The sequence below is a fragment of the Mirounga angustirostris genome, unplaced genomic scaffold (assembly GCF_029215605.1).
Source record: "Mirounga angustirostris isolate CCGP_5_RB_7025 unplaced genomic scaffold, mMirAng1.0.hap1 SCAF_10, whole genome shotgun sequence".
Classification (NCBI taxonomy): domain Eukaryota; kingdom Metazoa; phylum Chordata; class Mammalia; order Carnivora; family Phocidae; genus Mirounga; species Mirounga angustirostris.
Window position 1 is genome coordinate 80235300 of NW_026991718.1, and position 14443 is coordinate 80249742.

At 38.4% G+C, this 14443-nt stretch overlaps 1 protein-coding gene across 50 annotated transcripts in view; it reads left to right on the forward strand.

Annotated features, from left to right (window-relative positions):
- The window catches only part of MAP4K4 (mitogen-activated protein kinase kinase kinase kinase 4), a 188143-nt gene that overhangs the window by 170267 nt on the left and 3433 nt on the right, over positions 1-14443 (forward strand). For 27 of the 50 annotated variants that reach the window (XM_045885212.3, XM_054509949.2, XM_054509940.2 and 24 more), the window contains 6 exons: positions 1301-1444; positions 8310-8444; positions 10866-10966; positions 12527-12676; positions 13230-13389; positions 14132-14271. In XM_045885212.3, coding sequence (XP_045741168.1) covers positions 1301-1444; positions 8310-8444; positions 10866-10966; positions 12527-12676; positions 13230-13389; positions 14132-14271 — 830 coding nt within the window. Of the gene's footprint in view, positions 1-1300; positions 1445-8309; positions 8445-10865; positions 10967-12526; positions 12701-13229; positions 13390-14131; positions 14272-14443 lie in introns of all 50 variants that reach the window. The other 23 variants (XM_054509933.2, XM_045885209.3, XM_054509938.2 and 20 more) reach the window with 1 other exon arrangement.

Consider the following 14443-nt stretch of genomic DNA (forward strand, 5'->3'; position numbering starts at 1 on the left):
AGATACTTTATTCCTGTCTCAGTAAGTTTATTAGCCAGTTTAGGGAATCAGTGCAAACATGTATGTGCCCAATTGTGTAGGAGTATAAGGTGATCTGTACTATATGTTACAAAGTTGGCTTAGACAATGAAGGTTAGAGGTCAAGGAAACAAGGCATTTAGGGAAATAAGGGAATGATAAAGAGAAAAGTAAGTTGGTTCAAGGTATGGAGAGATTTGAATGCCAAATTGAGGCTTTTATACTCACCTATAGAGAGTGTATAGTTCTGAAAATATGGTAGGACCTAATGAGTATTGTAAGAAGATTAGGATTGTTTTGATTGCTACCATGAGAAGGTAGAGGGACGGTGTTGTAACAACCTCTGTTAAAGTCTCTGTCCATCAGTTACAAGGTGGCCAGTGCCTCAAGTAGGGTGGGAGCAGAGGAAAGGGAAAGGAAGGAGGTCTCCTCTGGTTCTGGTGGTAAGTTTGGCTGGTTGTATGGAGCAGGTGGTGGTGCTGTTACAGAAAAGGCAAAAGTTGAGAAGCTGGTCTCAGTAGAAATTTACAGCAGGTAGAAAAGCAGGTGGAGTATGGAATTATGAGTTGATGGTTCTGAGATGCTCCTCCAGCAGACAGCAAAGGAGAAATCTGTGTTTAAGAAGCAGAGAAGGTGCATGCAAACCAGGAAGGAGACTCAGTGCAGCTGGAGAGTGGGAAGACATGGCAGCACATAGAGAAGCCAGGACTGCTCCCATGGGGTGGTCATGGTATTTTAATATTCCTAAGAAGTTCAAGGGACAGAGGACTGAGTGCCATTGTTTCTTTTTTGATGATGATGGAGAATGGTCTTTAAGAAAACCTTAAGGTGAGTGATGGATCAGTCATAAACTGGTAAGGATTTGAGGTGGCTATTTATAGCTTGTGCCAGAAGTTTGCCGATGAAAATAAAGACAGATAAAGGAAGCACGAAGAAGTCATGGTATCCGACAAAGGTTTGTTCAAGTGTCTAATGTGGCTAATGAGATACAGAATCTGTAACACCAAGGAGATGGTGAGCTCGAAACATTCTGGGGAAACTGGTGAATTATGCAGGAGATTGAGGGGATGTGGTGTGTGTGTTTTCTCTCATATCCTTTTTTAAACTGCCACTTCTCTATTTGTTGTCATTTGGTCCCTTTAACCTCTGACTATTCCAAGCATTTCTTTTTGTGTGTGATTAAGGAAACCACTCTTTTCCAGATAGGTGCTGTTATCCTTTCCATACAACCAGACTGCCAAGCACAGCATAAAATTCAGGTCTTTCTGTGTCCTTGAAACAGGAGTGAATTTATTAGTGGGTACAGAGAGTGGCCTGATGCTGCTGGACAGAAGTGGCCAAGGGAAGGTATATCCTCTGATCAACCGAAGAAGATTTCAGCAGATGGATGTCCTTGAAGGCTTGAATGTCTTGGTGACAATATCTGGTAAGTGTTCATTTAGTAAAGCAGGATTGCTTCCCAGCACTAAACTTCCATTAGTTCTTTCTTTCTTTCTTTCTTTTTTTTTTTTTAAAGATTTGGTTTATTTATTTGAGCAAGAGAGCACAAGGTGGGGGGGCAGAGGGAGAAGGAGAAGCAGAAGCAGGCATCCCACTGAGCAGGGAGCCGGACGCGGGGTTTGATCTCAGGAACCCTGGGATCCGGACCTGACTGAAGGCAGACCCTTAACCAACTGAGCCACCCAGGTGCCCCTAGGTCATTTTTTGAAGTAATGGCTAAATGAGGTAAAACCATAGCATGGTTTTACAATAAGGTGATAGAAAAATGTATTCAGATGTGACTGACAAGTACACCCTGAATCTGTGGCTCCTCTAAAGAGCAGTCTTGATATGCACTGTCTAGTAGACCTCTTCCACGTGACCACTCGGCCCTGGCGCTTGTGGGGCTTAATGTGGCTTCTCCAGCGTGTAGGTTTGTGCCCACTTCCACCCACAGGACTCTTTTCATGCAGAAGGAACTCTGCCACGATGGTAAAAGTACCATATTATGTTTTTTTTTCTTACATCAGTTAACACTTACATACGTTGCTTTTTTTTTTTTTTAAGATTTTATTTATTTATTTATTTGACAGAGAGAGACACAGCGAGAGAGGGAACACAAGCAGGGGGAGTGGAGAGGGAGAAGCAGGCTTCCCACAAAGCAGGGAGCCCCATGCGGGGCTCGATCCCAGGACCCTGGGATCATGACCTGAGCCAAAGGCAGATGCTTAACGACTGAGCCACCCAGGTGCCTTCATAAGTTGCTTTTTAGAGAGTATTTTTTTCATATAAATTATGTAATATATGTTATTCTAGAAAATAAGAAACTAGTCAGAAAAGCAAGTAGGAGAAATGAAATGTAAAATCATCCAGAGATACTATACCTATTGACTCTTCAGTTTTTAACTTCTCATCTTTAAGCGTACACACACTCAATACAGACTTAAAGGGGGAAATTCTGCGTAAAAATGGTTATGCAACATTTCAAACATACAGAAAATAATAATGAGAGAATAATTACATAATAATGACACCCATGAGCTGATGAGTTACTTTTTTTTTTTTAAGATTTTATTTATTTGCGAGAGAGAGAATGAGAGACAGAGAGCATGAGAGGGAGGAGGGTCAGAGGGAGAAGCAGACTCCCTGCTGAGCAGGGAGCCCGATGTGGGACTCGATCCCGGGACTCCGGGATCATGACCTGAGCTGAAGGCGATCGGTTAACCAACTGAGCCACCCAGGCACCCTGATGAGTTACTTTTAACAGGTGTTAAATATACTCTTGTACTTGTGGTTAGCATCCCCTGCCCCATCTAGCTGCCGTGGTAACCACTGTAGTGAAGTGAGGGTGTATCTTACTCATTCTGGTTTGTCCAGATCATGTGGCTTGCTCTTTCCATGTTATTAAACATTTCTCTATGACATCTGTTTTATGTGGCTATAGAGTGTTTCTTTGCATACATACTCTAAAATTTATTTACTTCTGTTGTCTTTTAGTTTAGCCCTTTTTTTCCCTCTCATGTAAACATTTTCACGTACATCTCGTAACTTAACCATTGTGCGTACATATCCATGTTGCATAGATAATAATTTCCTAATAATTTGTATTATTGCTGGAGTCAAGAGTATGCAAAATTGGAACACTTTAAATAGGTCTTATAATAACCAGCAGCAGTTTTGATTTAATCATCTGCTAACCCAGCTTCTTACATTTGTTTATATGTAACATTTCTCAGAGTTATTTTAGTTTTCAAATAGGCTTTTGGTTGTAAGTAAAAGACCTTTGTTGAAATGCAGAAATTTCTCCATCCATCTCATACTTAAATGAGAAAGCAGCCATTTACAACTTGAGTGTTGACAGGGAGTAGGTTTAAAATTAGAGGAAAAATAAATCTGCTGCTAAAAATGATTTAAACTTCATTTTGTGATCCAGTGAACAAGACGATTTATGGGGATCACTGATCAGCTGACAACATAAAAAATTTTTTGGTCTACTTTTCTATATTCTTTTCCTTATTTTATTTTATTTTTTTTAAGATTTTATTTGACAGAGAGAGAGCAGGAGAGCACAGGCAGGGGGAGTGGCAGAGGGAGAGGGAGAAGCAGACTCCCCATTAAGCAGGGAGCCTGATGCGGGGCCTGATCCCAGGACTCTGGGATCATGACCTGAGCCAAAGGCAGTCATTTAACCAACTGAGACACCCAGGTGCCCCTCTTTTCCTCTTTTGCAATGGTTTCTACAATCATGAAGGTAATATGTTAATTTTGGGAAGCTTTGAAAATAGAAAAAACTTAGGAAGAATAAAACAAAATGCTACCCCATCTCAGAGACAACTCTTGTTGACTTTTTTTTATATTTCCTCCTCATTTTTTTTTTTTTAATATTTTATTTATTTATTTGACAGAGAGAGACACACTGAGAGAGGGAACACAAGCAGGCGGAGTGGGAGAGGGAGAAGCAGGCCTCCCGCAGAGCAGGGAGCCCGATGCGGGGCTCGATCCCAGAGCCCTGGGATCATGACCCGAGCCGAAGGCAGACGCTTAACGACTGAGCCACCCAGGCGCCCCCCCCTCCTCATTTTTTTTAAAGATTTTATTTACTTATTAGAGAGAGAGAGAGAGAGAGAACAAGCAGGGGAAAGGGCAGAGGGAGAGGGAGAAGCAGGCTCCCTGCTGAGCGGACCCTGGGATCATGACCTGAGCCAGAGATGCTTAACCCACTGAGCCACCCAGGCGCCCCTCCTCCTTCTCATTTCTATAAATATTTATCACAATATGGGAATGAAACACTATATACATAAAACTACATGGTTTTTGTTTCATTTAACATTTTATTGAATATTTTCCCACATTCAAAAAGTCTTCAAAACCTAAAAAGATTAAAGTGCAAGATGTAATACAGAAAGTGCACAGATTATAGGTATATACTCAATGAATTGTCACAGAATCCATCCACCTAGGATCCATTCACCTACCCTGGTGAAGAAATGCAACAATCCCAAGTAGCCCAGAAGCTCCCCTGCAGTACCCACTCTGCTGCCTCCCAGTCATTGCCCCCCTGGTCCCCAGAGGGAAGCACTGTCTTTTAAAATACATTAGGTTGGTTTTACCTTCACTGAAGTGAATTAATATAAATGGTAAAATGGTAAGCATTCTTTTGTGTCGCGCTGCGTTTTTTAAAGAGCACCTTTAAGTTTACAGAAAAGTTGAACAGAAAATACAGACAATTCCCATATTACACCCCCACCTCCTATCATCTTTCCCTATCATCTGCATTAGTGTATCACATTAGTGTAGTACAATTGTTGTAATTGATGAACCAATATTAACAATATTATTATTATTAACTAAAGTCTGAAGTTTACATTGAGGTTCACTCTTTGTGTTGTACAGTTCAGGGTTCTGACAAACACATAATTATCCACCTTTACAGACTGATTTCACTGCCCTAAAAATCCTCTATGCTCCATTTATTCATTTCTCCCCCAAAGTCCCTGGCAACAACTGGTTTTTTTTTGTTTTTTTGGGTTTTTTTGGCTCTCTATATGACCTTCTCCAGAAAGTCATAGTTGGAATCATGTAGTATGTAGCCTTTTCAGACTGGCGTCTTTCTTTAGCAATATGTATTTAAGGTTCTTCCATGTCTTTTCATGACTTGATAGTGCATTTCTTTAGTTGCTTTAGTGTGGATGTGCCACTTTGTTTATCCATTCACTTATTGAAAGACCTCTTGTTTGCTTCCAAATTTTAGCAATTATGAATAAAGCTGCTATAAATATCTGTGGACAGCTTTTTGCATAGACATAAGGTTTCAACTCATGTGTTTAGTTAAAAACCTAGGAGCATGACTGCTGGAGCGTAAGATAAGGCTACATTTAGCTTTGTAAGAAATAGCCAGCCTGTCTTCCGAAGTGGCTGTATCATTTTGATTTTCTACAGGCCTCAAATGAAGAGTCCCTTTTGCTCCACATCCACATCAGTGTTCTGTGTGGGTCTATTTCTGGGCTCTCTGTTTTGTTCCATTGATCTGTTTTTCCTTTTGTTAATACCATATTGTCTCGATTATTTTAGCTTTATAATAAATCTTAAAGTCACATAGTATCAGCCCTCCAAAGTTGTTCTTTTTCAATATTGTGTTGCCTGTTCTGGCTCTTGCCTTTCCATATAAACTTAAAGTCAGCTTATCAGTATGTGTTAAATAACTTGATAGGATTTTGATTGGGATTACATTGATTCCCTAGATGAGTAGAACTGATACTGTAGCAATATTGAGTTTTATCCATGACCATTGAATATATCTCCATCTGTTTAGATCTCCTTTAATTTCTTTCTTCAGAGTTTTATAGTTTTCCTCATAGAGATCTTATTTAGGGCTCCTTTGTTAGATTTATAACTAAGTATATCCTTTGACCTTAGTGCTTTTTTTATTATTTTTTTAAGATTTTATTTATTTATTAGAGAGAGAATGAGAGAGAGAGAGAGAGCACATGAGAGGGGGGAGGGTCAGAGAGAGAAGCAAACTCCCTGCTGAGCAGGGAACCCGATGCGGGACTCGATCCTGGGACTCCAGGATCATGACCGAAGGCAGTCACTTAACCAACTGAGCCACCCAGGCGCCCCTTTAGTGCCTTTTTTAAAAAGATGTATTAATTTTTTTTTTTTTTAAGATTTTTTATTTATTTATCTGAGAGAGAGAATGGGAGACAGAGAGCATGAGAGGGGGAGGAACAGAGGGAGAAGCAGACTCCCCACTGAGCAGGGAGTCCGATGCGGGACTCGATCCCGGGACTCCAGGATCATGACCTGAGCCGAAGGCAGTTGCTTAACCGACTGAGCCACCCAGGCTCCCAAGATGTATTAATTTTTTAAAGAGGGGTGGGGGAGAGGGAGAGAATCTCAAGCAAACTCTCCATTGAGCGTGGAGCCTGACGCAGGGCTTGCTCTTACAACCCTGAGATCATGACCTGAGCCAAAATCAAGAGTAAGACACTCAACTGACTGAGCCACTCAGTCCACCCCTGTTTTTAGTTTTTCTGTAGATGGTGCTGTGTTTTTAATTTCAAATTTCCAATTGCTTATTGCAAGTATATAGGAAAGCAATTGACTCTTATGTATGAACCTTGTAACTTGCAACCTTACTATAATCATTTTATTAGTTACAGGATTTTTTGTTTAGCCAGTTGTTTGGTATTTTCTACTTACATAATCCTGTATTTATTCCTTCCCAGTTTGTATACCGTTTATTTCCTTTGTCCTATTGCATTAGCTAAGACATCTACTTTGATGTTTAGGATTGGTAAGTGGAGACACCCTTCCCTTGTTCTTAAAGAGGAAAGTATCTAGTTTCTCACCTTTAAGTATGGTATTAGCCATAAGTTTTTTATACATGTTCTTTAGCAAATTGAAGCAGTTTCCCTCTATTCCTATTTGCTGTGAGTTTTCGATCATGAAATGGATATTGGGTTTTGTCAGATGTTTTTTCTGCATCTGTTGATATGATCATATGATTTTTCTTTTTAAGCTTGTCAGTGTGTCTAGTTTCTTTTATTCAACATCATTTTGTTGTTGTTGCTCATAGAGCTATTTTGTTCCACTTCATTTCTGTGTATGACTGTACCACAATTTATTTGTTCTACTGTTGATACATGTTTGTGTTTGCTGTTTACAGCTCTTAGGAACAATGCTGCTATGAAAATTCTCATTTGTATTTGGGGGCTCATACACACACATTTTTATTAGAGAAATTACTGGATCATAAATAGGGTATGCGTATATCCTACTTTATTAGATAATGTCAGACTTTTCAAAGTGGTTCTAACAGTTAACACTAGTTTCTAGTTCCTCCACCTTCCCTACTTTTAGTACTATTGTTGTTTTTTTTAGTACTGCTGTTTTTTTTAATTCTAGACACACTGATATATGAAATTATATATCATTATGGTTTTAATATGCATTCACTAATTGACTATTGAGAGCAAGTACCTTTTTTAGGTATCTATGTGGTAACTTCTTTTGCCTGTTGTAGTCGATTGCCCACTTTTTCTGTTGGGTTTTCTCTCTTCTAAGTGATTTATAGGTTGTGAGTCCTCTGTCAGCTCTGTAAGTTATACCAATCTCCAGTTTATGGCTTCCTTTTTGCTGGATTTGAGTCCCTGCCTTGGGTGATTTATTTAATCTTTCTATACTGTCTAATGAGAAATAATAGCTACTCCAGAGAGTTTTGAGAATCAGAGGACATTATACTTGTGAAAGCACCTTATAAGTTCTATTGGTTGTATTGCTGTGTAGGGGTTTGTATTACTTTGTGGTTTATGAATACTGACTGTTTACATAAGTCTAAGTTCTTTATTCTTTTAAAATCTTTTCTTTTCGGGCTCCTGAGTGGCTCAGTTGGTTAAGCATCCGACTCTTGATTTCAGCTCAGGTCACGCTCTCAGGGTCGTGAGATCGAGCCCCGCATCAGGCTCTGCGCTGGGCGTGGAGCCTGCTTAGGATTCTCTCTCTCCTTCTGCCCCTCTGCTCTCATCCTCTCAGTGTCTCTCTCTCTCTCTCTCAAATAAATAAATAAATAAATAAATAAATAAATAAATAAATAAAATCTTTCCTTCTAACTCAGTCCTATACTTGATAGTAATTCTATAGGAGTTTCAAAGTCCATCTGAATAGCTTAAATTGAGGTTCTAGTAAAATTCATCGAGATGGTTCCCTTAGAAGGATATTTGTTGTTCATTGACGTTTCTTTGGCTACTATTGTTATTAATGATGGTATCTCCTTTAATATGCATGTAAAATATTTATATTTGTTTTGCTAGGCAAAAAGGATAAGTTACGTGTCTACTATTTGTCCTGGTTAAGAAATAAAATACTTCACAATGATCCAGAAGTTGAGAAGAAGCAGGGATGGACAACCGTGGGAGATTTGGAAGGATGTGTACACTATAAAGTTGGTAAGTTCCAGGAGGGTCATGAGGTTTTGTTTTGCATGGTTTAGTTAGTGTTGTTTCTGATCCCCCTAGCTCATTTCTGCGATTATGTTTCTAAGGCATCTTCTAATCCTGAAGTGTCATCTAGACTCACAGTGCACCTTTTAGCATAACACCATTCATTCCTGCTGCTCACCCTGTCCTCTGTCCGTCTCATCCTCACAGTTCATCCTGTAAGTGAGGCTTTTCACCCTTCCTCTTTGACAGTCCACATTCTTCTCTGCAAGCTGTGGCCACAAGAACCTCTCTAAGGAAACCTTGCCAAAGGAAAGCCAGCCAATTTGGATTCTTGCTTTGCGCTCCAGGCCTATTCTCCATTTAGAGGACTTTGGGTTCTTGGCAGTCACTGATAGAAAGTTTGAGAGTTTGACCAAAGAGCTATGGCTTGCCGTTTTGAATGAAGTGCACTGTGCAGAGCTACTATGCTCTAACTACTAAATGAATCAGGCTGGTCAGCCAGTGTTTCATAGCAACTGTCTTGTTTTTTTTTCTTGCTGGCTTGCATGCTGTGGTTCTTATGTAATAAGAGCTTAAAAGAACAAAACTAAAACAAATTTTTTATGTATGAAGAAAATCAAAATACTAGTACTAATGTTGGAAATAAAGGGGAAATAATGGAACTTAGCCAAATTAAACTTTTATGGGAGAGATGATATATTGTAATAGAATTTGAAAAAGCAACAAATGGTCTCTATATACCTATGACTGACTAACGTAAGGGTCCTATTATATACTGATTGCTGCTAGTATGTTTTATTTTTTCTATGTTTATAAAGTATATGCTATAGTCAGTTTCTCTGCTTCCAAGAATATTACATTCTTTGACATTTTCTTCTTATTGATATAATCTGTCTGCAACTCTCAGTGCATTGGTTAATAATGACTGCAGGAGCTACCCCAATATTGGAGTGATTCTGTATTACTAAAAAGTAGTACTATCTCCTTGATTAAATTTTGGGATTAGGATTTTCTGTGTTGTGTTTATGTGAAAGAATTCTTGAGGTGTAACGAGAATCATCTAAGTCTAAATTTAATGAAACAGATCAAAACAGGTGAAATGTACAAGAATAGATTATCCTACAAGGGGAGCTAGAGGCAAATGTGTTAGGCGGTGCTGGGCTTTTCGTTGGAACAAAACAGCAATCCTCAGGCCTGTCATTCTTACAGAATGAATCAAAACATTTTCTGAGATAAGAGTGTGCAATACCATTCATTCATTGTCTTTATACTTTCAGGAAATTATATTCCGTTTATCAAAACCTGTGCTGTACAGTATAGTTGCCATCAAGAAGAGGGGCTATTTAAATGTATATTTAAATTAGTTAACGTGAAATAAACTTTAAAATGTAGTTCCTCAGTGACACTATTACATTCCAGGTGCCCGATGGCCACATATAACTAGTGGCTATCCTATTAACAGTACACATATATAAAACCTTTTGATCATTGCAGAAAATTTTATTAAGCAGCACTGCTTTGGACAACCTCTTGTAATCCTTTGTTTCTTAATATTAATGTCAGTGATTTATTTGAATAGTGACTGTATATGGAATTTAACAAGGAGAGTTATCAAGTTAACAAGTCATCTCTCATGTACAAAGGAATCAAGTAGTAGTGTGACATTCGATAGCTTATAAAGAAACTAATAGAGCTACATTTGTGGTCACAGCCCCTCAGAGCATCTGGGGTTTGTTTGTTTACAGTGCTGTAACCACACTTATTTTTTATTTATTTTTTTAATTTAAATTTTATTAGTTAACATACAGTGTAGTATTGGTTTCTGGAGTAGAAGTCAGTGATGAATCACTTACATACAACACCCAGAGAGTGTCTGTTTTTAAGTAGAGTTGCCTGGCTGCAGGAGAACCAAAACAGCCATGTAAAGAAGGCATCTTCAACTATATTTCCTTTACTACTGCTGTTTTTGTACAGAACTTTAGGTAGAATTCAAGTAGTCACTACCTCTGTAGATCAAGAAGTGGTTCAAAGTGATACTTAACTGATTAACCGCGCTATTATCCTTTTGAAGTAATACTGAGCCCTTAAGACTTGAGAGTGGTATGGCTGGCATTGTCCTTGATTATTAAATACTTGCAATCTAAGAAGATTAGAAACATTAGTGAAAGGACTCACTGATAGTAACCAGAGTATTGGAGTTGATTGAGTCCCATACATCATCAAGAAAGATGGGAACAGCCTGAATCATACATAAAAGTATTGGAAAAGGAAACTCTGAGGTTTGATCACTCAGTATTTTTCTCCTGTTGGTCTGAATGACTCAAAAAAGGGCATATTTATAAAGTTTGCAAAAGACAACTAACAGAATTTGGAGTTCCATGTTGATTCTGACTTGTGCTTCTCTTGTTTTATGTTTGTTGTTTTCAGTAAAATATGAAAGAATCAAATTTCTGGTAATTGCTTTGAAGAGTTCTGTGGAGGTCTATGCGTGGGCACCCAAGCCATATCACAAATTTATGGCCTTTAAGGTAACAGCATCAAGTGTACTTAAAAGTAGCATCAGCCATGCATGTGTGACCAAGAGCCAGGGGATAAGTTTAAAAACTGTAAACAGTTAAAACTGGTCATTTAAAAATTATGTAATAACACAGTGTATAACTTTATCGTAAGAGAGGCCATTTCCAGTGTATAAGCCTCACTGTCTGCTTTCTGAGTCTTCAGACTATGAAAGGAGAAAGCTAAATATTTGGTAGGCACTTTGATTGATATGTCAATATGGTAACAGAAGAAAGAACAAAATAACACCTTCTCTGTTTAAAAAGTAGACTTTGACCTGCTACCTGAAGTCATGCATGTGTATAAAGATTCAGATATGTTTTTGATAACACTGTGCCAACAGTAGGCAGCTTGAAGGTATATCTATTTGATAGAGTACTAAAAATTACAGAAATTCTTCATGACACAAGGAATATGTATTACACGTTAAATAGAAAAAGTAAGTTAACATGAATAATACATCATTTTTGTTTAAGGGAAAAACTGTAGAAAAATCTTAGCAGTTTTCTCTGGGTATTTTTAGTATTTTTTATAATTCTAGAGTTTACATTAGATACAACTTAGGAAATCCTTAGTTAAAATATTACTATGACAGTAGATATTATAAATAATAACCTCATTTCTAATATTAGCCACAAAACCTTAAGCATAGCCCTGGGGCTGTTTTAGCGCATATCAAGAAATTAAGAATTTTTCATCCAAAATGATTCTATTTACTTATTTTTTTAAAATAGTTTTTGGTACATTTTATTAAGAGTAAGCGTCAAGTATTTGGAAAATTGACATATTTAGATTGCTTATTGCTTGATTCCCCAGTAAAGCAGGATAAATGGGGTTACCATGTTTGCTTAAAAAATAAATCCACATATTATTGACTAAAAGTAATTGGTTGTAAAATTACATCTGTCTTCTGAGATTTGGTCTTAATATCCTTTATGTGCCAGGTGTACTCTCTGAGTTGCTTCTATAAATATATTAAGTCTGACTTGTGAGCTGTAGGTATTGATACTAATGAAGAACTGGGGTCACTCAGTCCATTATAGATCATGCAGGTTCTTGCAGTACAGCTTTTCATCACTGTATCACTCTAGTCGAGAAATGAAAGTAGAAGTCTGTATGGTGACTATGATGACCTTACTAAAAATTCTCAGTATGTGACTCCCACAACTCCTCCTCTTTCTCCATTGCCTGCCTCTGAATAGTTGAACAGTATACTACAGAAAGTCCTGATTATTTCACTTTAGATGTATTTGTCACCAAGGCAAACAACAGAGTGGAATTCTTGGACCAACTACGGGGATTTGCAATGTGACTTCTGGAAGAATTGTCTTCCAGATGCTGATTGACAGACAAAATCATAATAAATTTAAAAAGACTTATTTTCTAGAGTATTTTTGCTTATGGTTGTTGCCAGAGTAGCTCAGTAATTGAATAACTGAGTACCTTGGGTTTGGCTTCTCTAGTTTGATCTATCAGAAATAAGTTCTACTCTGTCTTACTGCTTCTCTACTCTGTCTACTACTTCTTTGTAGTCATTTGGAGAACTGGTACATAAGCCATTGCTGGTGGATCTCACTGTGGAGGAAGGCCAGAGGTTGAAAGTGATCTATGGATCCTGTGCTGGATTCCATGCTGTAGATGTGGATTCAGGATCCGTCTATGACATTTATCTACCAACACACGTAAGAAAGAACCCACACTCTATGGTTGGTTGACTGGCTTCATTTTGTTTTGACTTTTTTCTTTACTCTGCTTAATGAACTAACACAAGCAGGGATTCCTTGCTTCCCCTTGGTATGGGGGTGAGTATTTAAACGATGTGCCATTTTCAATAGCTGCATGCTCTGAGACAAGTGGAAATCCATTCTCCCGGCTCTGTGAGGCCCTCCTGAAAACCTCTTAGCCCTGGCTTTGACTAACATGGGATGGATTTGGGGCAGTTGCTGGCAGGCCAGAACATCCTGGGTTGGGAATGGTTTGGGGAACAAAATGTCTTAATAGAGTCCACAATCCAGATATGTTCCAGGGGCCTCAGAAATGTGAACTAGTAGAGTATATGACCTGTAAAAGGTAGTCTTCAGGATATATACTGCATGGGTTTCCAATTATTCAATTGCTGTATTTATTCACCAAGAATATTAACCAGTGCATTCACCAAGACAATCTTTTGAGCACTTTTGCAGGGATAGAAATAACCACAAACCTACTTCCCTGTACTTTGTTCCTCTTCTCTAGATCCAGTGTAGCATCAAACCCCATGCAATCATCATCCTCCCCAACACAGATGGCATGGAGCTTCTGGTGTGCTATGAAGATGAAGGGGTTTATGTGAATACCTATGGAAGAATCACCAAGGATGTGGTTCTGCAGTGGGGAGAGATGCCGACATCTGTAGGTAGGTATCACTCAGAGGAAAAGGTAGCACTTGTAAAAGTGGGGCCTTCTCTAAAACTGCATATATTTATCAGACAAGTTTTACCTGTTGTGTAGACCCTCTGGTCATTTAGCAGAACGGTTGGCAATAGATGGTGGCAAGTAAGATTGTAGACCATGGGACTGGTCATTGTCTATTTTAAAACAAAATCCAAGTAATTATTGAACACTTTTTAAAACTCTTGTCATTTAATCCTTAAGACATCCAAGGAATAGAACAGATGTTGTTGACTGATTTGTGGAAAGTAAGGTGAGAAAAAGCGTAAGGGACTTGTTCTTTTGAGTGGCAGAGCCACAACTAGAAACAGCCTCTTGATCTTCCAGCGTGCATTCAAGAATAAAGAGGCAGAAAGGCTGATATCTGAAATTTTCAGTTTATATCCCCGACTTCTTCTGGTTTCATTGCAGTTAGTCACTGTCTCTCTTCATCACTTCTTCCTGCCTTCTTCACGACTGGTTTCATAAAAATATGAGAGCAAAACTCTGCATCCAGTGGGTCATTGCTCACAATGAGCATGAACCATGTCGGGAATTCAAATTACCACTTCCCAGGATAAACTTTAAAAGGTTACAAAGGCAAAGTTCCTTAAAAACAAAAGTCTTTAAGTGCTAGACATGCAGGTATGTGTGTATTATAAGAGCAGCATCTTTTCATGGCTGTTTCCTTATCTAACAATTACATGTTTTCCCCTCTTCTCAAAAAGCATATATTCGATCCAATCAGACGATGGGCTGGGGAGAAAAGGCCATAGAGATCCGATCTGTGGAAACTGGTCACTTGGATGGTGTGTTTATGCACAAAAGGGCTCAAAGACTAAAATTCTTATGTGAACGCAATGACAAGGTAATGGTTTCCTTACAACTTCTTTTTAGCTACTACTAGCTTTAGTAATGGTTTATTTTCCATGGAGTTTGGTGAAGCCTTTTCTTGGGGTTTTGATAGATTCTGAAATAAATTCATCAAGCAATGTTTTAGTAGTGACTTTTTAAACCTGTTTATGGGGGATAGAGTATAT